Source organism: Mauremys reevesii, linkage group 18 (genome assembly GCF_016161935.1).
Source record: "Mauremys reevesii isolate NIE-2019 linkage group 18, ASM1616193v1, whole genome shotgun sequence".
NCBI lineage: Eukaryota > Metazoa > Chordata > Testudines > Geoemydidae > Mauremys > Mauremys reevesii.
The window spans coordinates 5,233,392-5,257,258 of NC_052640.1; the positions used below are offsets into that span (position 1 = coordinate 5,233,392).

At 42.1% G+C, this 23,867-nt stretch overlaps 2 protein-coding genes across 9 annotated transcripts in view; one reads left to right on the plus strand and one right to left on the minus strand.

Annotated features, from left to right (window-relative positions):
• The window catches only part of HECTD4 (HECT domain E3 ubiquitin protein ligase 4), a 112,829-nt gene extending 108,971 nt beyond the window's left edge, over positions 1 to 3,858 (plus strand). For all 8 annotated transcript variants that reach the window (XM_039504791.1, XM_039504792.1, XM_039504796.1 and 5 more), the window contains exon 76: positions 588 to 3,858. In XM_039504791.1, the coding sequence (XP_039360725.1) occupies positions 588 to 724 (137 nt within the window). In that variant the 3' untranslated portion in view covers positions 725 to 3,858. The remainder of the gene's footprint in view (positions 1 to 587) is intronic.
• A 2,973-nt stretch (positions 3,859 to 6,831) lies between these two features.
• TRAFD1 (TRAF-type zinc finger domain containing 1) lies at positions 6,832 to 23,702 on the minus strand. Its single transcript, XM_039505715.1, has 12 exons — positions 23,568 to 23,702; positions 22,271 to 22,333; positions 20,030 to 20,165; positions 19,901 to 19,954; positions 18,367 to 18,781; positions 16,494 to 16,760; positions 15,465 to 15,535; positions 14,566 to 14,793; positions 11,676 to 11,805; positions 10,310 to 10,622; positions 8,258 to 8,330; positions 6,832 to 7,854 (listed from the first exon to the last, which is right to left on the minus strand). Exons 2-12 carry the CDS (start codon positions 22,318 to 22,320, stop codon positions 7,810 to 7,812), a joined length of 1,782 nt encoding a protein of 593 aa, XP_039361649.1. The 5' UTR covers positions 22,321 to 22,333; positions 23,568 to 23,702; the 3' UTR covers positions 6,832 to 7,809.
• Positions 23,703 to 23,867: the final 165 nt, after the last annotated feature.

Here is a 23,867-nt window from a genome sequence, read left to right on the forward strand (position 1 = left end):
TGACAGATTCAGGGCTTGTCTGCACAGTGGAGTAAAGTGCACTAACGTGCTATAGAGTGCTGTTTAACTTCGTGCACGGACCAGTTAGCACACACGTTAGTGTATTTTAGAAATCACACCCCCAGCGTGTGCATTACCCCACTGTGTAGACAAGGGTGCAGAAGAAAGCACATTGCAGTTAGGAAATGGTTGTAACTATGACAAGAGAGATAATGTGGCTGTTTTTAAGCCATGCCCTAATAAGATGCTTCAAGCAAAAATAAATCTTCTGAAGACTCCAAATACCTGCCCTTTGGCCATGTACGCAGGGGCAGGGAATGTGGTGGAATTTCGTGATGTGGCTCCTGTAGAGCAGAATATCTTTTCAAGTGACGATACTGTAGCCAAGTGTCGGCCCTACCAAACTTAACAGTATAAATTCCATTGGGCTTTTTGGTGGGTCTCCTGAACCTAGAATTTACAGGATTCCATTACTTTGATACACGTCAATATCAACAGTGTGAAAATTACATTCTTGGAAAAGAAACTTAACTAGATCTTCAAAGTGCAGAGCCTGTTAACAAGTCTTTCATGTGGTTCCTTTACAGGTTCCCCAGATTCTCGGTACATCCGTGTTGAAACATGTATGTTCATGATAAAGCTTCCTCAATATTCCTCTCTGGATATAATGCTCGAAAAGCTCCGGTATGCTGTTCACTACAGAGAGGATCCACTTAGCGGCTGAGTTGGGCAAGACCAAGACTAGGGATGCTTTTGGGAGGCTCATTTCATGAGTCTGCTCTGTTGGAAACCCTGTGATTCACCTGAAAATACCTCCAGTGACAGTACATGAAGAATTGGAGACTAATTTATTTTCTGAACTTTTGTTCCCATTACAGTAATTACTGGAAGACTTACATTTTGTATTTGTAGATTTTGTGGTGGACTGGTTATTTTGCTGCCTTGTTTGTGGAATATTTGTAGGATAGTTTAGTACAGACTGGTTTGATGTGTATAATTTAATTTTAAAAGACCTTTGAACATGTACATTTCTAATTTTGTAATTTAAAATTGTGTTGCCCATGCAAACACAGCAAACTTGGCTATTCTGAGGTTGAGAGCTCAGATCTAAATGATTTGAGCTCATTCTCCCTCAAACATTTCTGAGTACAAAAATAGAATTTTTTTTTTTAAATCACAACATCCCTCTCATATGAAAGCTGAGAGTTCATTTTCTGTACTCGATACACTGAACTTCCAGCGCGCGCACACACAGGTTTTGTAACAGAAAATAGGCTTCCCGATTACAGGTGTTTACATATCCTGAAATGTTCTTGATTAACTAGTTAAATACAAATCAGACACACTGGTAACTGCCACAGTAAATTTCAATGTTTTATTTTCAAACTTTCCTCTTCAGAGTTGGATAACTGAAAAACCCAGAACAGGGAAGAATATGATAGTTAGGTCCTAATCGGGCCATTCCTGGATTGATACTGAACCTACTAACAAAAATTTCTTCACTGATCTTTGATTTTTAAATACTGGAAGAAAGAATGGGTTCTCTCTATGGTGTATAAAATACCACATTCCATGTTCAAAATATTAACCAGTGATTAAAGCACCTGTGATTTGGTTTTTGTACTCAAAAATGATGTATCTAAAAGGAAGCAAATTATCCTAAAAATGTGACACCTAGAAGAGGGACAAAGACACACGGTTGCTAAATTGAAGATGTAGCTTCTATTTTATATAGAAAGATAATGGTGTAATATGGGGAGGTGACAGTTCTGTATGTTATGGAATGTGTTCTGCAGCGGTAAAACATGCCACATCTAGCTTCCTTCAGTAATGCAAAAAAGTGTTGCCCTCTATTGGGTGTATTTAAAGTGAGGCATCACTTCATAAACCATTTAGAACTGAACTCCTATGAAAAACCTATTTGTGCTCAAGAACCGAAGAGAACACTGAAATTACTGCTGTACTTCTTGGCTCAGTACTATATGTAAGTTAAGTGCCAGTACTGAGCTACAGATTAGTCATTTTCCTGCTGGTGCACATCTAACCACATAAGGTCTATGACTGTGTGTGTGACTGTACTTTAAGGTTGGTATTACATGTCTCTTTAGAAGACAGACATACACTAATTGTTTGGCTTGTCAGTTGTAATGGGAATTGAAAAGCTGTATTTTTTGTATACTACTGTGAATATTGGGAATTATGATGTGTGATATGTTTGGAGAGCTGGATGTGTGAGAACAGAGAAAGGCACTAAGTGTGTATGTGTGTGGTATTCTGAGAGTGAATGGAAAGGTGTGTGTGTGTGTAACAGCTGTAGTAGTAGTTGGCATACAATGGCTCCAAATCCTGTTAGGAGAACTGTCACCATTCTATAGCATTCCCCTCCCCCTCGCCTCTGAGAAACATGTAGGAATAATATATACTCTTGAATCTTGTCCACTTTCTGGTAGAAGCATAGATGTAGATGAAATATCATTCCAAGTAAGGCAAACATGTAAAGTTTACCAAGACCAGAGGAAAACTAAGCACAATATGTTGCTTGAAATGCTTTATTCCCATCCAAAAAGTGCATTCTCAAACAGATGCTGAGCAAGGGGAACATGAACAATGTCATCTGAGTTTCAGAGCAGAACGACTTTTGCTGACAATTAAATGCTTTGGTTTTCTTTCTGGGGTTTGAATAGCATTTTTGTACTGTTTAAGTATCTCCTTTCAAACCCCTAACAACTTGAGTGGACTCAAAATTCAGTCAAATACCTCACTGGTAGGGGTTTGAGGACTTTGGTATGCCAATCCTTTCCTATGATATGATTACAGCTGTGAGTAAGATAACTGCTGCTAATGTTTCTGCTTCTCCTTCCAGAAAGCACATGTGAGTAAAGCATATCCACATCTTGGCCCTGAAATGTGTGCTGTAAAGTTACTTGATATATATTATTTATTATAGTTATTTATGGTTGCATTTAACAAACTTTTAGTCAATGCTGTTTACACCCTGCTGTGTAAATGAAGCTTCTTACTACAGGCAAAATGTGTCAACAATAAATAACCTTCATCTACTTCTGACTGATTTGAAGAATGGTGTGATCCCTTGGTAGGAAGAACAGGTTAAAGGAATGAAGTGCTGCTGTGGCTTTGGTAACAATGACCGTGAACTAAAGCTTTTCTAATCCTGGTTAGTTCCTTGTGCTCACAGTGAACCTGGCGGTCCCTGGAGTAAGCCTGTCTTTCTAAGCACACCTTGGTTTGTCATTTTTTTTTATTTTACTTGGATACTCATTCAGAATGTAAAAATACCCAGAGCCGTGGAAACTGTCAGGTGTTTATTCTAGTACCTGCAAGGTGTCCATCTTGGTACCATACACAGCCTTAACGAGGCTCCACAGCCATCTTTAGCTGTATTGTGTGTCCTTATTACTTGAGGCTGGACATAGAAAACCTGACCTTGAAGTTGCATCTTCAGAGAGAATTAAAACTACTAGAAATTCTTCTTTAAACCCTATTTCTATGGGATAATATTCTTTATATTTCTTTCCAGCAGAGGTGTAAGTATTTTTTACAACAGGGAAAGTCAAGTCCAGACCCTGGTAGCGTTTCTCTTGAACAGGAAGAATGCAGTACAGCTCCTGTAGAGAAAACCCATGTGGCAGCTCAGCACTTTTAGTTAATTTATTCCAAGTTTTCACCCTACCATTTCCCCATGACTAAGATATTCAATTAGACCCCATCTAGAGAAGGAGAGATGTAGCCATAGTATTCTACCCCAGAAACTACCATTGCCAGGTTGATTGCCACTTGTTTAATACCTTTCATTGGCTTCTCTTGTATTTAATAAATGCTTACTTTGGGTGGAAGCATCCTGACAGTGTCTTTATTTGTAAACTTAGATCTTAGTTCTCTGCTTCTTCTGGCTTTAGTTACATTGTGCACTGCTGGCAGAAGCAACTTACTTAATACCAAGGATGTTATGTGACTTTTCTAAGGAAAACCTTTGACAATGCTACCTCCCTGACACTGACTGAGCCCTCCTTATCAGTACCATCTGCCACGGTAACCCAGGCCTAACACTGAATGGCACCAGTACAGACTGGTCCCCAGGACAAGTTTCTGCCTGGCAAGCCCTTGTGTGACTGCAGAGTAACATCCTGTGTGGACAATGGTGCCTTGCAGTGAAAGTCCTGCAGCAACAGCTGCCGTAAGGGATGGTATTGAGTAACAAGCAGCTTGTCTGCTGTTCATTCCACTCAGAAGTTTGGCTGTGAAGCAGATACAGCAGGGGGCTTGTCTACACAGCAGTGGTTGGCACCAGTTCCCATTCCATTGCTGAAATACAACTGCTCTAAGAAAGCAGCTTCCCTGCAAACATTGAAACCTGGGGCTACTTTTACTATTTACAACTTGTATTGTTCATCCATTAATTCCTAATCTGAGATGTGCCTATAAAAAACTAGTTTACATTTTAGAACCCTTATTTTAGGGTTTAGATTGATTAAGAACTGGGGAAAGGGGAGCCTATACAGGAAAGATGGGCTCCACCTAAACCACAATGGAACCAGACTGCTGGCACTTAAAAGGTTATTGAACATTTTTTAAACTAAGGGCTGGGGGAAAGCTGACCGGAGAGGCTCTACTAATGGAGATTCTCTATGCCCTAGTAAGGAGGAGAGGATGGAAGATATTTCATAAAACTGGAAGGAACCTTGAAAGGTCATCTAGTCCAGTCCCCTGCACTCATGGCAGGATTATCTATCTAGACCATTCCTGACATGTGCTTGGAGATTTTTTTAAGAGCAGGTTAGACAGTGATTGAGATTCCACAACCTCCCTAGGTAATTTATTCCAGTGCTTAACCACCTGGACAGTTAAGAATTTTTTTTCCCTAAGGTTCAACCTAAATCTCCCGTGGTGCAATTTAAGCCCACTGCTGCTTGTCCTATCCTCAGAGGTTAAGAAAAACAATTTTCCTTTCTCCTCCTTGTAACAACTTTTACATACTTGAAAACTTCTCCCCTCTCCTTTTCCAGACTAAACAAACCCAGTTTTTTCAATCTTCCCTCAGAGGTCATGTTTTCTAGCCTTTAATCATTTTTGTTGCTCTTCTCTGCACTTTCTCCACATCTTCCTGAAATGTGGTGCCCAGAACTGGACAATACTCCAGTTGAGGCCTAATCACTGCAGAAGAATTACTTCTCATGTCTTGCTTACAACACTCCTACTAATACATCCCAGAAGGTTTGCTTTTATTTTGCAACAGTGTTACATTGTTGACTCAGTTAGCTTGTGGTCCACTATGACTCCCAGATCCCTTTCCAGTCACAGTACTCCTTCCTAGGCAGTTTTCCCAGTTTGTATGGGTGCAATGTCCTTCCTAAATGGAGCACTTTCCTTTTGTCCTTTTAATTTCATCCTACTTCACTTCAGCCCATTTCAAATTTTAATCCTCTCCTCCAAAGCATTTGCAACCCCTCCCAGCTCAGTATTGTCCACAAACTTTGTAAGTGTCCTCTCTCTGCCTTTATCTAAATCATTGAAGATATTGAACAGAACCAGACCTGATCCCTGCAGGACTCCACTCATTGTGCCCTTCCAGCATGACTGAACCACTAACTACTACTCTCTGGGAAACTTTATCTATGCATCCCATCTTGAGGATCTGATGGGAAAGTCAAATGGAAAAAAGTCCCCTTCAATTACATCATGTAATGGTAAACAGCTAAAAAGGTGACAGGTATTTAAAGTGTTTATATACCAGTGCTAGCAGTTTAAATAACAAGATGGGTGAACGAGAGTGCCTCATATTAAATGAGGTTAGTGATAGAATAGGCATCACAGAAATTTGGTAGAATGAGGATAATCAATGGGACAACATAATACTAGGGTACAAAATATATCTGAAGGATAGAACAGGTTGTGCTGCTTGTGGGAGTGGCACTATATGTAAAAATTTAAAATTAACCAAACTGTACCACAATCTCTATGGATAGTAATTCCATGCACTAATAGGAATATAACAGTAGGGACAGATTACTGACCAGGATGGTGATAGTGACTGAAATGCTCAAGGAGATTAGCGAGGCTATTAAAATAAAAAACTGAATAATAATGGGGGATTTAAAACATGCCCAGATTGACTGGGTACATGTCACCTCAAGATGGGATGCAGAGAAAGTCTGACACCTTAAATGACTGCTTCTTGGAGCAACTACTCCTGGAAGCAACCAGAGGAGAGGCAATTCTTCATTTTGTCTTAAGTGGAGCACAGAATCTGGTCCCAGAGGTGAATATAGCTGGACTACTTGGTAATAGTGACCCTTAATGTAATGAAACATCCCTGTGGCAGGGAAACCACCACAGCAGCCCAACATTGTAGCATTTAATCTCGGGGACTACACAATAATGAGGAAGTTAATGACATAGAAATTAAAAGGCACAGCACAAAAAGTGAAATCCCTGCAAGCTGTATGGAAACTTTTTAAAGACACCATAATAGAGGCTCAACTTAAATGTAAGCCCCAAATTGAAAAACATAGTAAGAGAACCAAAAAAGTGCCACTGTGGCTAAACAGAGGCCAACTGTCTACACTGCAATGAAAGATAGGCAGCTGGCATGAGCCAGCCACAGTGTAGATGTGCCCAGATAGTATGCCACAATCACAGTTATGGCTAAACTGAAGAATAAGCTGGACATTTTGAAACCAAAGATGGCTGATGAAAAAAGTTAGCAAATTTCTCCCCAGAAGAGTAGTTTTCCCAACCCATTCTGCTCAGCAGAGTTTTCAGTCACTTTTAGGGTCTGCCTAGACTGTTTCAGTTTACAGAACAAAAGACAGATCGGTAGATACAAATTTTATTACAAGGAATTTAAAAAGTAAGGGCTCCAGTACAGCAAAAGAGCAGTTTGAGAATGGAAGCCCGTGGGACTGAAGCTGCCACACTGTGGATCACAATCTCATCTGAGGATGCCCTTAGGAATACTGGGCACTTCTGGTATTTAATAGAGACTTATAGATAGGAAGACAGAACCACCGTAAGTTACAATCTATATGGACTTTCCCCACCTGATTCCCAGGCCAGGTCTGACAAGATAGAAAGCTTCAGGAAAGTCTTGACTGTAGAAATAGTTAATGCAGAATTACTGCCAACAGCAGCAAGCTAAATGACTGAAGGGGAAATAGGTTTAAAGCCAAGCCACTAAACTCATCCCCTGATCCCAAATCTCACTGAAGATCATCATTTAAGATGAACTGCTCATTACAGAGACGTGTGTTCTGCAACCGACCTCTGAGGAGTCAGACAAGTACTGAACGCTACAGTAACTTACTATGGTAGGTTCTTCATGCAGAGCAGTTCTGGCTGATTGTTTTGGGTTTGATTAACAGGGTTGCTGCTCAGACATCTATTCATTTCCTTCAGTGATGAAGCAATGGATTACTTCTGCTGCACACTGCTGAGCCAAGGCCGAGCACATTAAAAGGAAATCCCTCTCGAAACATACACAAGCAGATGAGATAAAAACAGACTGGTCCTCTGAGTACTGACTGATTTAGGATACTGTCAGTTTAAACCACCCAGATAGCAGCAATATAAAATTTACACTTTGACATTTCTGTACAGCGGCTATAGTACACATTACTCACAAACTTTTAAAAACAAACAATTATAGAAAAATCACTGCCTAAAAATTGTAAAGTTAATAGAAAGTCCCCATTGATGGTGGCAACAAAGCAAGTACTTGCGCTGGGATAAATAAGTACTATAGTGCATAGTGAGAGCTTCAAGTGCTAAATATGCGCTTCATAAAAGGATCGATTATTCTTCTTCAAGATGGCCAGACTCTGGTTTCTGGGATTTTGCCTGTGTAAGGAGGAAACAGTAAGTGAAACGTACATGTCATTTTAAAACAGACAAGCTGAATCACAACATGCTCTCTCAGACTTGATCAAGGAGCAAGGACAGCGCCCCAAGTCCTATAAGGAAGTATAGGAGTTCAGACTCCTGCAAACACCAAGCAATGGTATATTAGCAGAAAGGGTGGTTCTTCGCCAATCCAGGTGAGATTGAGGACAACAGGCAGTCAGTGTGAGCTCTACTAGCAGTGAGTGAGTCACTAGCAATGACCTGTGTTGCATGTTAGAGTCATGCTTGATGCGGGCTGCTCAAAAAAGACAGTAGTAAAAATAAACTAAACCTTTTAGTCAGCCACTGAAACACAGAAAAGCAGCCATCCAGTATCGGGGAAGAGCTCTGAAAAACTTACCTTTGTGCTCCTGTTTCTGAAATTGACGGGAACATTTGCAGTCCTAGGACTCCTGCCTGCTTCGTTTCTCACACTGCAGAGGAGAGAAGTTGACACCATTAGATGAAGCAGCTCTACAAGTTCAATCCTCTTACGGGAACTGGTTTAAGAAAAGAGCACAGTCCTCCTACTAAATGAGCAAGAGTTCCATCATAAACCCCCCCAAAAACTCACCCTTGGCCTGTATCCCAAACTGCTGAATCTTGGGATCAGAGAACAAGGTGTCTCACTATTTCACCTTGGGTACTTTGATACTAAATGTTGGGCAGAATTCGCAGAGCTTTCGGACGTGCATACTGGAGGCTGAACCCAAGAGCAAGGGACGTAGGTGTTAAAGACAGAACTATTTCTAACCAGTGGCATCCCAATAGCAAGAATGCTACTGAAATATTAGAAGGGGAAAAAAAAACAACCCACCACCACGATGACATTTCCACACAAGATTAGACTCCTTTCCATGAAAAAGGAGAGTGCATGTAAAAGATGTACCCGAATACATAGGGTACTACCAAATTCAGTCCATTTCACGGTCAGATTTTTAAAAACTGTAAATTTCATTATTTCAGCTATTTAAATCTGAAGTGTCATGGTGTTGTAATTGAAGGGGTCCTGACCCAAAAAGGAGTTATGGGGGGGTGGGGGTGGATTTGCAAGGTTATTGTCGGGGGGCCGGGTTGTGGTACTGCTTACCCTTACTTGTGTTGCTGCTGGAGGGGCACTGCCTTCAGAGCTGGATGCCCAGCTAACAGCTGCTGCTCTCCGGCCACCGAGCTCTGAAGGCAGCAATACCACGACCTCCCTAAAATAAAAACTTGTAAACCCACCCTGCATCTCCCTTTGAGTCAGGACCCCCAATTTGAGAAACACTGGTCTCTCCCATGAAATCTGTATAGTTAAGGCTACGTTTTAGTCACAGGTATTTTTATTTAGTAAAAAAGTCATAGACAGGTCACAGGCAGTAAAAAATTCATGGCCCATGACCTGTCCAGGACTTGTACGATATACCCCTGACTAAATCTTTTTTTGGGGGGGGTGGGGGAGGGAGGAGGTTGGGAGAGAGGAGGGGGCACAGCCCAGGGGTGCCACAGGTGCTCATAGGGGACACCACAGGTGCTTGAGGGGCTGGCAGTCTCCCTAGGCAGCTACCCAGAAGTAGCGACATGTCCCTTCCTCAGCTCCTGGCTCCGCACGCTGCCCCCACCCCAAGCTCCGGCTCTGCAGCTCCCATTGGCCAGAAACTGCAGGGATCTATGGGGGCAGTACCTGCAGGTGGAGAGAGCACATGGAGCTAGGAACTCAGGGAGGGACATGTCACCACTTCCAGGGAGCCTCCCAAGGTAAGCACCACCCAGAGCCCTCACCCCCTGCCATGCCCCAAACCCTGGCCCCCTCCCAAACCCAAAACTCCTCCTGCTGCTAGGGAGGGGATGGGGCAGTGGCCTGAGACTGCTCCAGCAGCGGCTGCTGTTGCTGGCCAAGGTGCTGCCCGAGCAACTCAGGCAGCTCACAGGCCAGCTGCACTGGACATTGCAGAAGTCATGGAATCCGTGACCTCCATGACAAACTTGCAGCCTTAACATAAAATATGCAAGAGACCTGATTTCATGGGGGAAGACAAAATTTCACGGTCTGATGCATTTTTCATGGCCACGAATTTGGTAGAGCCCTAGAAATAGGTGCCATAAAACAGTTTCCTAGAAAACTTGTTTTCTTAAACTCATTACTACAAACCCAAAAAGACATCAGCTAGTCAAAGTGCAGCCTACCCCAGCCATAGGCAAAATGTACAAGAATCTGTGGTGGGGTGATGAGACCACCAGTGGATGCAGAATTCTCCTTCTGTCAAGTTTTGATGTCTGCAGTAGCAGAAACAGGCCCTGAAGCACTGCCTCACCCTCACCATAGCAGAGCTAGATCGGCATGGACTAATTGTCCATTCATAAGGATGCATCCCCAGGAATCACTTAAAGCTAAAAATTCTCTTTCCACCACCACATTGAGCAGAGAAGCTACCTTGGTCGTGTTGGAGATGTCCTTGGGAAACTGGGAACGTAGCTTTCAGGGTGGATGTTTTGCGTGGATCGCACAACTGGCCTGGGGCCTGTTCCAGATTCAGCTGTGCCTCTGCTTCTCAGTCTTCTGTCATTGCCATCTAAGTTGCTGGACTTCCCTTTCTGAGTCAGAGCATCATTAGCTCTTACAGCACTAAAAGAGGTCAAGGGTATGCTTCTGGCAACTTCCAAGTTGCTTAGTGATCGGCTCTCTCGTACAGCATGGGCAAGGCTCTGCTGCCTGAAGTCTTCTAGATACCGAGGTGAAATTTCCCCTAAAGGAAAGTCGGTAAATAAAGCATACTAGGAACAGCAATGAAATAACTGATCAAAGCAAGGAACAAAGATCAGAACAAGAGGCAAAAAACAAAACACCTTGATAAAAGCTTCTGGATTTCAAAGCAATAGCCTAGATTTTTAACACAATACCATATAGTCTGGGAAAACAGAACTGCACCATAGAAATATTGTCTTCACTGACTAGTACAATTCCCCCAAAATTCCAAGCAGCTTTAGACAACTTCCTTTAGTAGTACCGTTTTAAAAGGGTACACAGAGTATGGTACCGTGATTGCATTTAGGTCAAAGTTCTGGGCATCTGTTCATTAAGGGAAAGTAGCATAAAAAGCTGCTTTACTTGCATTTTAAAACTGGCTTATGGGCAAAGTTACTACCTGCCATAGCAGTTAAATTTACATACTAACTTCAACCAACACACTGGATGACCCCATGCACAAGTTAAGTAAACTAGTCCATTTCCTTTTGGCAATTTAAGATAATACATGCGCTATGGAGTTTGTTCTGTGATGTGTTGGGTTTTTTTAATTTAGTAAACATTCAGGGTCAGCTTCTACCCTCTGATACCCATGTACGATTTCTACTGTCACTTAAACCTCTCTCCATGCAACTAACTACATAATTTGACCCTAAGGGTGCAATAAAAACTGATGAGGGGGTGAACTTTGAATTTCTTGCCTCATCATTAATTTCCCCACAACTGCAATAGTTACAGATGGCGCTAGCAACATATGCAGACTATAATCAGACTTGTCAGTTTCCACTCTTGCTGCACAGGGCTTAGTAATTTCAAGTTTCTCTTTAGTTGTTTGTGTGGGGCTCCATGCTTATGATTTAGTAGCATTTTTAATGTATGTTGCAAGTTACGCCACGTGAAACAGAACAATGGTATAAGGGTGGAGTTAGGAAATTCTAGTCCTTATCTAGATTAAAACGTGCGTTGTTCTTGTTCTGTTTTGCAGTTGGAGAAAATGATCTTAAAAGCATGAACAGAAAGAAGCACAGGCTGGAAATCTGTACTTTGTCAATACCTTGATGCCGGATGCGTCTTCTAGATTCTGGCGATTCTGATCTCTCCAAGTTGTCTTTGGGAGGCAACAGTTGCGAGGATGGCAATCCCGCCCCTGGGCTGGCAGTGGCTGGGCGTAAATCACACTGGTCCTAGTGCAAGAGAGATTTTGATAGTTTCTGGACACTTAGAGAACACTTAATTCCTGTGAAAGCTTTGAAGGGTACATCTTCCCTCAAATGCCATGGGGAAGTAAGGATGTGTTTTGAGAAAAGAATGAGAGACTGGCTTGATAACAGCATGCTCACATCCTCACTTCTAGGTCACCTGTTGAAGTACAGCCCAGAAATAGTAACTAGTTGACATGTGGTCTATGCAAGATGGAGTTGATGACCTCAGTCTACTTCCTATAGTAGAAGTCACCACACCATAATTGGTGTCATGCTTCATGTCCAGTCAATGCTTGGCCTGTCATCCTTAGAGATGATCCCTCCAAGCCAGCTGAAGCACGTGAGCAGGCAATCTGCATTGCTGCTATAGTGACAATGCAACCTTGCACCTCATCAGCAGGAAAGTCAGAAGGAATATTGTCACCCTGACATCAATGTAGCTTAAAAAGCCAAGTGAGAAATATCTTCAAGTGCTACTCCCACCCCAGAGCATTAATGCCAGTTTCCCTAAGTTTTACAATTTTTTTTTTAATAATATAGTTTCTCTCCCTCTATTGCTGTGTGAAAGAGCTTCACTAAAGAGGGGAAACTGACTGTACTAGCTGCTGTCAAATGCACAAACTAAAAACAGAACATATTTGCCATCTTTCAGTTACACATATTAGGGATTACCTATAGCACAAGAGGTTTAAAAAACAAAACTGAGGATTGTCAATAGAAGGGTGTCCCTTTTAAATCTGAGAACCACAGGCCAAGATGACGAGAAAGTTGTATGTGACAGTGGCTCAATCGCAGTCACTCAAGATACTTTGAAGGAGCCCCAAACTGCATACTGTGATCAGATGCACAAAGGCACTTTATCCAAATGTCCTTCTACTTTCAAAAGGCAGAAATCAACCTGATGTGGAAAACCTCAGCCCTCAACTATGATCCAAGATGCACTGAAACTCCCTCTACTATGGAGCACATGCTATAAAGCAAAAGAGGTAAGCTAGGCAAGTTTATCAAATTAACTTTGAAAGATTACTACCAAAGTCAAGGAGGTAAGATTACCACTTCTCTGTTCCTAGAAAAATAAATGCATAACTGATCTACACAGGGACAAGAACATTTTAACTGCTCCCCACTCCATTGTTTTGCATGGCACAATTTTCAACATACTTGGACACTACAAAACCATCCCATTCGGATGTTGGTTCATGCATTTTCCAGTTCACTTTAATTCCTTTCAATATCCTCCCTTCTCTATCACCTGAGATGTCTCCATTACCTTCTGTCTCCCAGGCTTGTGATCTATATGTGGGAATGAGGCGGTAGAAGGTACAAAGTCTGCAGGTTTGGTCTCATCTTCTCTTACTTTCCCCTCATTCCTTCTCAGTTTCACACCTTGCAGGTTAGTTTACCCCTTCTGGCTGGGTCCATCCCACCTGCATGGTAACTGGCCACTCAGCCCAGTCTTACCTCTACCAGAGCCCTCATACCTGCCTGCCCCTAACTCCTACTCCATGCTTGATCTTGTCTGTGTTAAGCTAAGCTCGTCACAGTGGAGACTATGACTTATTCCGTGAAGATGACATTTTGTATATTTGTAGCACTATTTAAATATAGTTCATAGGAAGACCTTTCATCCCTTCGTACTGATGGCAGTGGCCTTTCTTCAAGAGATTGCCAGAGTGAATTAGTGGGCCTAGTGTGAGTGAGTGTCTCTCTCTCTCTCTCTCACACACACACACGTTTCCCCTCCCGATTTAAACAAGCGGAAGCCATGCTGCAGCAGTGTTGGCAGACTCTTGAGTTAAGTAGCAGAACCACCTTTGTATAAACTCTGCGATACATTTTTGGGACAGGGTTTCACTTGACAAAAAAAGCATAGGACGGTTTAAATAAGTTTGCAAAATATATCCTTTTTGTCACACCTCTGACAGTCTACAGCTCATTAGATCTGAACATGCTGTGACAGGAAAGTTTGCAACAGTGTGATTATGGCAAAATGTCATCTGTTTGGCAGCTTTTCATTGAACTGTAGTTAAACCCAAATACATCATGAAGTCAGAATACATCAGCCAACAGTATCTGAATTTAGGTCAGACTCTAGTCTCAGATGACCTGTGAGCATGTCATCTTCCCTTTCAAGAAGTTCTGCATCAGAGAATTGAATCTGTTCATTCATGTGCATTAATTCAACAGGTGCATGAGCAAGAGGCCAAGACAATGAAGTGTAAGACAATTAAAATGTTAGGAGTTCAGGTTTGGATAGGGAAATAAAATAGGTCTCTTGTGACTACTTCAGAAGAACCCAATGGGAGAAAGATTCAAGAACTCAGACATTATGGTTCTCTATGCGGAATGATTTGCCCTCACTGTTAAGAGATGGAAAGTGGTCATGCAGAGGAAGGTATTACAGTGAAGAAGCGAGAAGGTGGCAGTCAGGAGCTCCTAAAATGTGAGGATTTATGCTATATTGCTTGAATGCTGCTTGCTCAGACTCCATTATTTGAAATTATATTTATTTATTTCTACAACTGTTTCTTTAACATGAGCCCCAGTATGCGCCAACATCTTGGGGTACAGATCATAACCCCTATGTTGAAAGAGGACAAATTCAAATGACAAGTATGTGAATCCCTGGCATCTGCAATCCCAACTGCAGCCTCTGAACATTACCATGATTTCAATATTTACTACTAAGGAGTCAGATTTGCTAGGTCTTGTAGAATTCCATCCTATAAATAGCATTTGTACCTGGTGGTGGAAGAGTATTTCCTCTTCTAACTGAATGCCGCAGAATTCACATGGAATGATAATGCTCCCTTCGGTCTGTACAGCTTGTTGCTGCTGTGGATATGTAGATCTGCTGCTGTGCAGTTGGTCTAAGAAATCTTTAACATGTCTGTTGTATTCTTCTTGTTGACTTGGGGACGAACCTCTTTTACTGAACGAAGCAAAGGCGCTTGCTGGGTTACAGCCAGTCTGTTACATGGGCAATGTTGGAAAGAAGGAATTAGTTATACTTACAAAGCCTTCGTGTACTAAGTAATATTTCAACACTGACAATAATACTGCCATTTCACAGAGTAAAACAGATCCACCCTCTATTTCCAGTACATACGCTTAGTATTATAAGCCACCCAAAATTATATTCCACTTCAGATATCCAGTTAATGGGACAATAAGGTTCAAAGTAAGTTGCTATGCATAGTGAATTCAAAAACTAAATAAGTTAACTACTGATGTTATTTTTCACAATGTATGTGGTTTTGTACTGGCATTTCACTTCACAGGAACAAGAAAGTTAAATTTGTTTCTAGTGCTAATCCAAGGAACAGTACAGTGGATGTTTTGATGAAAGTTTTGCATTAGTATTTTTAGTTTACTAAGACATTTCAATATTAGGCTTTGTAAGGTTCTATGCAGATGTAGCATCCTGTAAGCATTGCTGGAGTGTGTTCCCACTAACTATGCTAAACTGCTCCAACAAAATTCAGTTTCTAAATAGAAATTGTACTCAGAAGTGCTAGCATCCATTTCAGTAAGCCTACTGCATATACACCTATAAAATGTCGATAATGATGCTTACCTCCTTTGACAAAAAGCACTTTAAGAGCGAAGTATTATTATTATAGAATACAGAAATACCAAACCTGATGGAGAATCAGGTCTTCTTCAGGGTAGAGTGCCTCACAGAATTCACATGGCAACATGATATCATCATCTGTGAGGTAAGTAAAAGGATTAAACCCCCTACCATAAAAAGGGGTAACAATCAGACTAACCAACAGGTCTTCAGAATTTCTAATCCATGAGATCATTCGTTCTGCACGACAGAGGAGGGATTATAGGAAGTCTCAGGGCAGTAGTCACTCTACTTTCACATTTATGAGTTTTATAAGTGGGGGGGGGGGGGGGAAGGTCACTTTTTAGAAAAAAGTTTGAAAAGGATTTTTTGCCCTCAAAATCTCACTGTTCCTAAGCCCAATACAAAAAAAAAACCCACCCACAAACCTTATCATCTGCCTGCCTATGCATGTTACACAGTACACACTATTTTTAAAAGAAATTATCTGGCACTTGGATAATACAGGAGAGTTCCTCTTTAGCATGTTTAATCTTAAATGTAACATCACCTACTCAGTTGTTACATCTCCATACAAGCAGGAATAAGGGTATTTTTGGTTTTATTTTTTAAAGACATGGCAGAACTACAGTAAGTTGAATCTGCTTGTATACGGTTTTCCAAACAAGTCACTTACCTTCCCATATTAATATGCTGTTCTCGTCTTATCCATTTAAAATTTTTTTGGTAAGAAAGGAACTTTGGGATAGACAGATACCAATATCAAATTTCACTACTTAATAGTCTCTTAAGAGTTGTTGTCTATAAATAGAAATGTTGCTATTTTAGCAGCCAGTACAGTCAAAAACTGAGGTAGCTGAAGATACAGTTCCAAAAAGGAAGGAAAGTCTCCAAGAATAGGGAAGGCTTTTCTGCACATTCAGAGAATTTCTACATCAGATGCAGGAGATATCTAAAGCAGTTTAGAAAGTCTCAAAGTGCTACTGTTCTGGTACTGAAAGTCAGAATATCTCCAAGGAGCTAGTCATCAGAGTCCCCCTGATAAAAAAAATTAATTTGATTTTTGTTGATGAAGAAAGGCTTTTAAAGAACTTACTTTTTAGCTGATCCGAAGTGTTAATAGACAAAAGATCACGGGAGAAAGTATCTGATTTGTTTATTTCATTAAGCTGCTCAGATGGCTTGGACTCTTTGGAGTAGAAGTTCTTCCAGAAGTCACTGTGAATTTCAGCTGCAATATTGTTGTGTGGATTATTCTCACGTTGCAGGCTAAGGGCTAACATATAGTCTAAATTGGAATTCTGTTCTCCATACAGAGAGGACTCCGTGTTTTTATTCCTCTCCAGCCGTTCTAGCTCATCCTCTTAAACAAAAATATCAGAAGCTGTAAGTATCAACTACATAGTTTAACAGTAATTATGATTTTAAGAACAGACTAAGTAAATAAAACAGAAGTTCACATATGCAAACGAGGGCAGAACTGGGCCCCACACACAGCACTCTAGTTTTAAAAACAGATTGCCAAAGCCTCAGAAACACTTCATTACTTATATTTTGGGATGAATTAAGGGAAGCTAAGCCTTGCCCTTTCCTGTATTTCCCCCCGCCCCCAGCCTGAGAGGAGGAGGGGCTTTGTTTCCTTTATTAGCCATACAATTCTTAAAATTAAAGAACTTACTAAAGGACATTATGTTTTTTCCATCCCTTGCAGTCTTTAAATCACAATTAAACACCTAAGAAATAAGCTCTAGTTCAACCAGAAGTTGTAAGCTTGATGCAGGAACTACTGGAGGAGATTTTATGACAGGTATCATGCAGGAGGTCACAGTAGTTCAGCATGGTTTCTTCTAGTCATAAAGATCTATGAACCTGTAACCAGTCTTATGTTTTCAATCCATCACTGAGAAAAGTCCATTCACCTACTGATGCAAGCACCTGACTCAGATACAGGTTAGTGGGATTATGGCCGTACAAAGCGAGGCCTCTAAAAACATTTCAGGAAGGAGTATTCAGACTCTAAATGCCTGCAATGACATTTACATGCTCTGATCTCTTCACCCACATGGAGATTTCAGTACACTGAAATCAGTGGGGTTCTAACAATAGGCTTTATTTTGTAAATTAGTATGGCAATTTGATACAGTACATTTAGTAAAACAGCATGCAAGCTGTGAAAACTTTTCTGCACCCCTGTGGCTTGAGACAATTCCTTCAGTGACTCACTTTTAAAAAACAAGTGGTTTTTAATATACAAGATATGGCTGATCATGATTTTAGAGACCTATATTTATGCACTGAAGCTGCAATCTTAAATTGTACATCTCTTTTAAAAGGCACATTTCTTTATACCATTTAAGCTCGGCTTTCTTAGTTTCTCATTAAATGAAGATACAGGTGTTCAATAAGATTAGGACTTTACTTTAAAACATGCTTTAGCAACGCATCTGTGTTGGAAGACTCTACCCCATTAAACTATGTATTTACAAAGGTACAGGACACTTCCAGGTGATGAATTAAACAAACAAACAAACAAACATGGGAGATGATGTTCTGAAGACCATTAAACACAAGCCAGTCATTAACAGCAACAGCAGCCTTGGCATGTGCATTTCCTGGGAGTTAGACAAGCTGAATAAGAGATCAAAATAAAAAAAGGCGTATTTGATCTTTTTATGGGTGATGTCAGTAAGTCCCTCGGCTCGTGTTGCTTCCAGCAGCTCTCATTGGCCTCGAGCAGCAAACCATGGACAGTAGGAGCCGCGATCGGCCAGACCTGTGGACATGGCAGGTACACAAACTGGCCTGGCCCGCCAGGGGCTTTCCCTACACAAGAGGCGTCCCAAGTTTGGGAAACACTGCCATACAGTGCACAAGTATAGAGCTTTCACTCCACTTAATTACCTAACTTTAAATTAAAGGTAAAAGTAAAACTTATGAATGTATAATTATTTCCCTTGTCCATACTTTACCTCGGTTCTGATCTCTCTGCATTGTTGATGCATTTCTTCTGTTAATATTCTTAGAAGCCTGGTCTCCTCCAAAACTGCTATAAAATCGGCCTTCCTGCGTCCCGGACATCCTCTGCAGAGGCCCAGCATAGCCATCTGAACTCAGAAGGTTTCTGATGGTTTGAAAGGTACACAGATTTGCAGCCTCATCTTTATAGTTATAATGGGACATTGCTTGGCTAACTCTTTTTTCTTCCACCTCCTTCCCACAAACTTCAGGGTGCTCTTTCAGATCTTTCACCATTACGTTGCGACCGCACTCACTACATGTTTCAGTCCTAGTTCCACAGTAATCCTCGTGGTCCTGAAGTTTATTGAATGCAAGCTCTATCTCACAATGTTGGCAAACTGCAGGACGCAGAGGGCATGCTGATGCCTAAAATATAAAATTGAATAACTCTTGATATATGCCCAGTCTTATAGTTATGCTAGGCTTACTTACTGCCCAAAGAAGGTACCCAGCTCACTGTGTTATTACTGAGAGATGCATTCCAAATTGCTTTAGAGATTGTGTCTTCAGCTAGAAGCCAACCAGCCCATAAAAGAAGACTTAAGTAGTAACTTACTACTTAAGACAGGGGGTACAAACTCCTGAGTAGTTATACACAGTATATCTCACTGGAAGTTCAGTGTATTTTATACAGGAAAAAGGAAGCATGCATTTACTAGACATATTTCAACATAACACCCCTAAAAAACTAAGCACTCAAAGTGGATTTTTTTGGTTGCGTTTTTGACTTAACTGTCCCAATCGCCACTGTTCATATTGCTTCATTAATAGTTATAGTGCATGAAATGCTTTGAGTAAGTTACTGCAACAGGAAATAAGAGGATCAAAACTGCATGCTTTAAAATAAGACATGTGGTCCAACTCCCTTTGCATCCCTCCCCATGCCATAGCTTTGCATTTGATGCTTATGCTGAAGCACAATCCCATTTTCCTGTGACACACTTTTGTTCCACTGACAATGTTAACTCCAGTGACAATTTGTAAATAAGAAAATCATAGGAAGTAAGTGTTTATTGTTCCATGCTTTTTTAAAAAACTGTTTAGACAAAACAAATCCTTAGGTCCTGCATAAACGTCAGGGTGGGAAAAAATACAAAACACACCACACCTAAGATAAAGACGATACCGAAAAGTGAAGTTGCCAAGCTCAATGCAACTATAGCTACAGGCAGAATTTTTAGCCTTAACCACTATTTAGGGACAAACCTAGGCCACCAACCTAAGCTACTGATGTACATAAACTCCCTCCTGTTGAGGGGCTTGGAGCTGCTTATTAGGCATGTGAGTACCACCACTTCAAACTAATACAGCTAGCCTCTTACAAGAGTATCACTGATTAGCATGGATTTAGAAAGCAGATTAAACATGGGCAGAGCAGACCCAAGATCAGTTAGCACAGTAGCTATAATCTGAACACTAAGGCTCTAGTGTCAGTACTGGAAATACACGAGAGTATTATCAAGAGCAAAAACCAAATATACCAACCTCATGATCCTCTAAGTGACATTTTTCCATCTTCATATTACACTTACAAGTAACCTAGGATAAACAGAATCAATTATTAAATGCACTTCATGAAAATCAGCGATTTTAGAGTAGAATTTATTTTATTACCTGCACATGTTCAGATTCAATGTGGTTTTTTATTTCAGATTTAGGGACAGACTCCTTGCAGAAATGACACACTCCAATATTTCTGTTACAGTGGATTTCATGGATGGTGAAGTTAGCTACAGGTATAGCCTTTTTGCTACAAGGATACAAAAAAAGTTACTCTTTACAAATTACACTGAAAATAAACTCAAACAGATTTAGGATTCAAGAGAGCTGCCTGAAAAGCAAATAAGCCCTTCAGGAATTCATAGTTTCCATGTATTCAGGTTTGTAAAAGAAAAAAGCCAACCTGACTGTATACAACATGTAGTCCTAGAACACACACACTTACCAAGTTAGACACCCAAAGTCTCCCAATTCATCAAATTAAGTCAAAACTCTGTTCAACTCCAGCTTTGGGGAAAGCAGACAAGCCTTGCAGTATACTCAGGCAGTCACCAGATCCAGGCTCTCAGACCAGGAGTAACAGTTACAGACTCTGCAAAGAGCACTCCACCATAGTGTAAAAGTCAGGCAATCCTCCACTGGGCAAAGCTAGAGAACAGATTCTTCAGCTACGCTGCAATATTGGTCAATGGTTCAACCAACAAAAGATGCAATACCCCTGCTATTCTGAAGTGAGGAATCCCTACCTTACTCTACTGTGGAGAAACCTATTGCTCTATCCTGAGCTATGTGCAGACAGACTTACAGGAGGGAAAAATCCATTCAGCCATTTGAAAAGTGTGTAAGGGTAGCACTGGCCCTTTAAGAGGGAAGAGTACAATGCACCTGAGACCAGTCAGCTGACCCCAAACTGGGCTTAAGAGAAAGAGCCTGGGCCCTAAAGGGGAGGGAGACTAGAAAAATCAGGTAGGAAAGGAACACAGAAAGCAGAGGTGGGGCTCCGATGGGCTGAAGCAGAAAACTCTGCAGGTTCTCGAGACACAAGTCAGAAACCAGGAGGCCTGGATCATGGGAGGAGTCTCTAGAGCAGCAGTTCTCAAACTGTGAGTCAGAACCCCAAAGTGGGTCACCAGGGCCGGTTTAGACTTGCTGGGGCCCAGGTCTGAAGCTTGAGCCCCAGGCAGCAGGGCTCAGGTTACAGGCCCCCTGCTTGGAGCTGAAGCCCTAGGGCTTTGCCCCCCACACACACCTGGGACAATGGGGCTCGGGTGGGCTCAGGCTTCAGTCCCCCCTCCTGGGATTGTGGAGTAATTTTTGTTGTCAGAAGGGGGTCATGGTGCAATGAAGTTTGAGAACCCTTGCTCTAGAGCAAGAGGAAGGCAGAGGGCAGCACCCCTGCAGGTGATGTCCCAGCGGAGGAGCGGGGAGCTGGGAAAAGCCCAGAAAGGATGAGAGACTTCTATTAAGCCTAGGTGGGTGGATGTCATTTGTGTTGTTGCTTATTTGGGCCTCTGAAGTTACCGCCACTATGTAGTATGAATATTCTGAGCCTAAGAGTACTGGAGAAGTATTCATGAGGAGTCCTGAGAGGGGAAACAGAGGAGAGTGCCTGAAAGGCTAACCCATGCCATAAAAGCAAAGATGGCAAATCAGTCCAAGTGGAAGCAAAGTACTTTAACTTCTCCCACTCTCTACCAATATCAACTTGATAGAGGAAGTAGAGTAAAGTTCAAGATGGAGTTTGACTTTTAAGGGACACAATGTTCACCAGCACAGAAGTGAACTCATCAGCCCCCAAACAAGACAATTATTTTTACCTTCCCTGCCACAAGATAAAAACCTAGCCCCTCCCAAAACAACAGCAATAACCCTTCATTCTCATCCCATCTGTTTCTAAGACCACAACAGGCTGAGACATCAGCAAAATGATATTCTGTATGTATGACAAACACACAGCTATAATAAGCCACAAAAATTAAATCCTGTATATTTCAGCTTTCTTGAAACTGATTTTAAAGAAACATTTTAAAAAATTCTCTGAAGGAGAACCAATAGTTTTAGTTGATTTCTGCTTCTTCTAGGGTGGAGTAGGAGAGGAGACCACTAGCAGCAGGTGCCATTAATATTATTCTGCTGTTCTCAAGGTGACACAGCAAGTTCTGAATACCGGTGAAGTGCCTACCAGAATATTTTCTATTATTTTATGGTCATTAGAAACAATTTTATATACCACTTGGTGCTTCCATCTCTGAAGACATCTGACAGCAATACAGCATGTTTCTATGAGTTTATGTAGGGACATTGTAATAACATACAATACACTTGTGCCAATAGTGCCAGACATTTGTTTCTTACCAATTGCTGCACAGTTGGGTTTCCTGATCATTAACTGCAGCCATATCCATGTTCTTTTGAAAGCTGGAGCAAGGGACAATTAAACATTTTCAGTTTCATTTCTTTTCATAAGAACAAGTGCAATTATTCATTCTGCTACTTCCTGTTTCTTCAGATACTCTGGCATTAAATCACATATTCCATTATTACAAATTGTTGCTCTCTCAAGCAATCAGCAAGACTCCCCCACCATTTAGAAACAAATTGTATTATTAAACATGGTTTCAAGCAGCTCTTAAGAGTGTAAGGAACCCTAGCTGGCTAGCGAGGATAATCTCCTGCAGATGTTTTTCCTTGAGATGTGGATAGTGTCATCTTAACAACAACAACAACAAAAATTCTCTCTCTCATTCATATATATAGATATATGAATATGAGAGAGAGAGAGAAGGGTAAAATATTAACTCTGCAAATCTATGGACTGTTTATGGACAGTAAAGCATAATTTAGCCAATAAAATATATACAGCAAAACCTAGAATTAAGACACCACTCAAGAGATCAACAAAAATATCTTAAGGAAGACAAGCCTTAGTAAAGATAGGTGAAAATTTTACTTGGAAAAGCCCTGACTCCTGCCCCAGGTGATCATATTTATTTGATACCAAAAATAATATTTAAAAACAAAAAACACTAACATAGAATAGGTGACGTTTCTTTCAAAGAACAGATTTTTTCCAGTGTATAAAAGCCACTTCTAGCCAAAACGTTGCTCAAGACTTCCAGTTACCCTAGAGACAGGTGAAAGAGGCAGGAGTTTGGTCTCCATAATCAGGGTCTGGCATTTCTAGTATAAAAACTGGAAGAAATAACGCAACCCATAGACCGATGCAAGGTAGGGGCAGGGTCTTCTGTGCACGAGCTGTATGTGTACTCAGCGGCACCTACTGGGCCTCAGAGTCAGTTGGGGGCCGGGGGCCCCAGCACCCCCCGGGGGCCCGAGCGGGAGGGCGGGATGCGGCGGGGCCGAGCGCCCCCCGGGGGCCCGAGCGGGGGGGCGGGATGCGGCGGGGCCGAGCGCCCCCCGGGGGCCCGAGCGGGGGGGCGGGATGCGGCGGGGCCGAGCGCCCCCCGGGGGCCCGAGCGGGGGGGCGGGATGCGGCGGGGCCGAGCGCCCCCCGGGGGCCCGAGCGGGGGGGCGGGATGCGGCGGGGCCATTGAGGGGACCAGGCCCCCCACGGTTAAGCACGTGCCTAGCAGTTCGCTGCCTCCCCCCCGCCCCATTTCGTTCTCTCTTGGCGGCCCGTTCCCCGACTCACCCTCTCCTCAGAAACCAAACACCGGGCCCAGCCTAGCGTCCTGCTTCCTACCCGCCGGCGACACCCGCTCCCCGCCTCCCTATTGGCCAACTGAGACTCGGCTAACGAGCTGATTGGCCGAAGCAGCCGCCGTTTACTGCTCTGCTAGGCCCCGCCCACACCGTGGCTGGATTGGGTAATACAGAGGTCACTGGAGTTAGGCTCCGCCCCCTCCTGATTGCCCCTCCCTCCTTTTATCAAAAAGTGCCAGGGATTGACCAGGACTGAGGATGAGCAGTTTAGTGATGAGAGCGGGGCGTG

Bases quoted from the DNA above. Each gene is read 5' to 3' on its own strand.
- TRAFD1 (XM_039505715.1), bottom strand. From the start codon at position 22,320: ATGGATATGGCTGCAGTTAATGATCAGGAAACCCAACTGTGCAGCAAT. The intron at 20,166-22,270 runs GTAAGAAACAAA...GTATCCTTGTAG, and splicing joins ACCCAACTGTGCAGCAATTG to CAAAAAGGCTATACCTGTAG. The intron at 18,782-19,900 runs GTTGGTATATTT...TTTATATTTTAG, and splicing joins GTCACTTAGAGGATCATGAG to GCATCAGCATGCCCTCTGCG.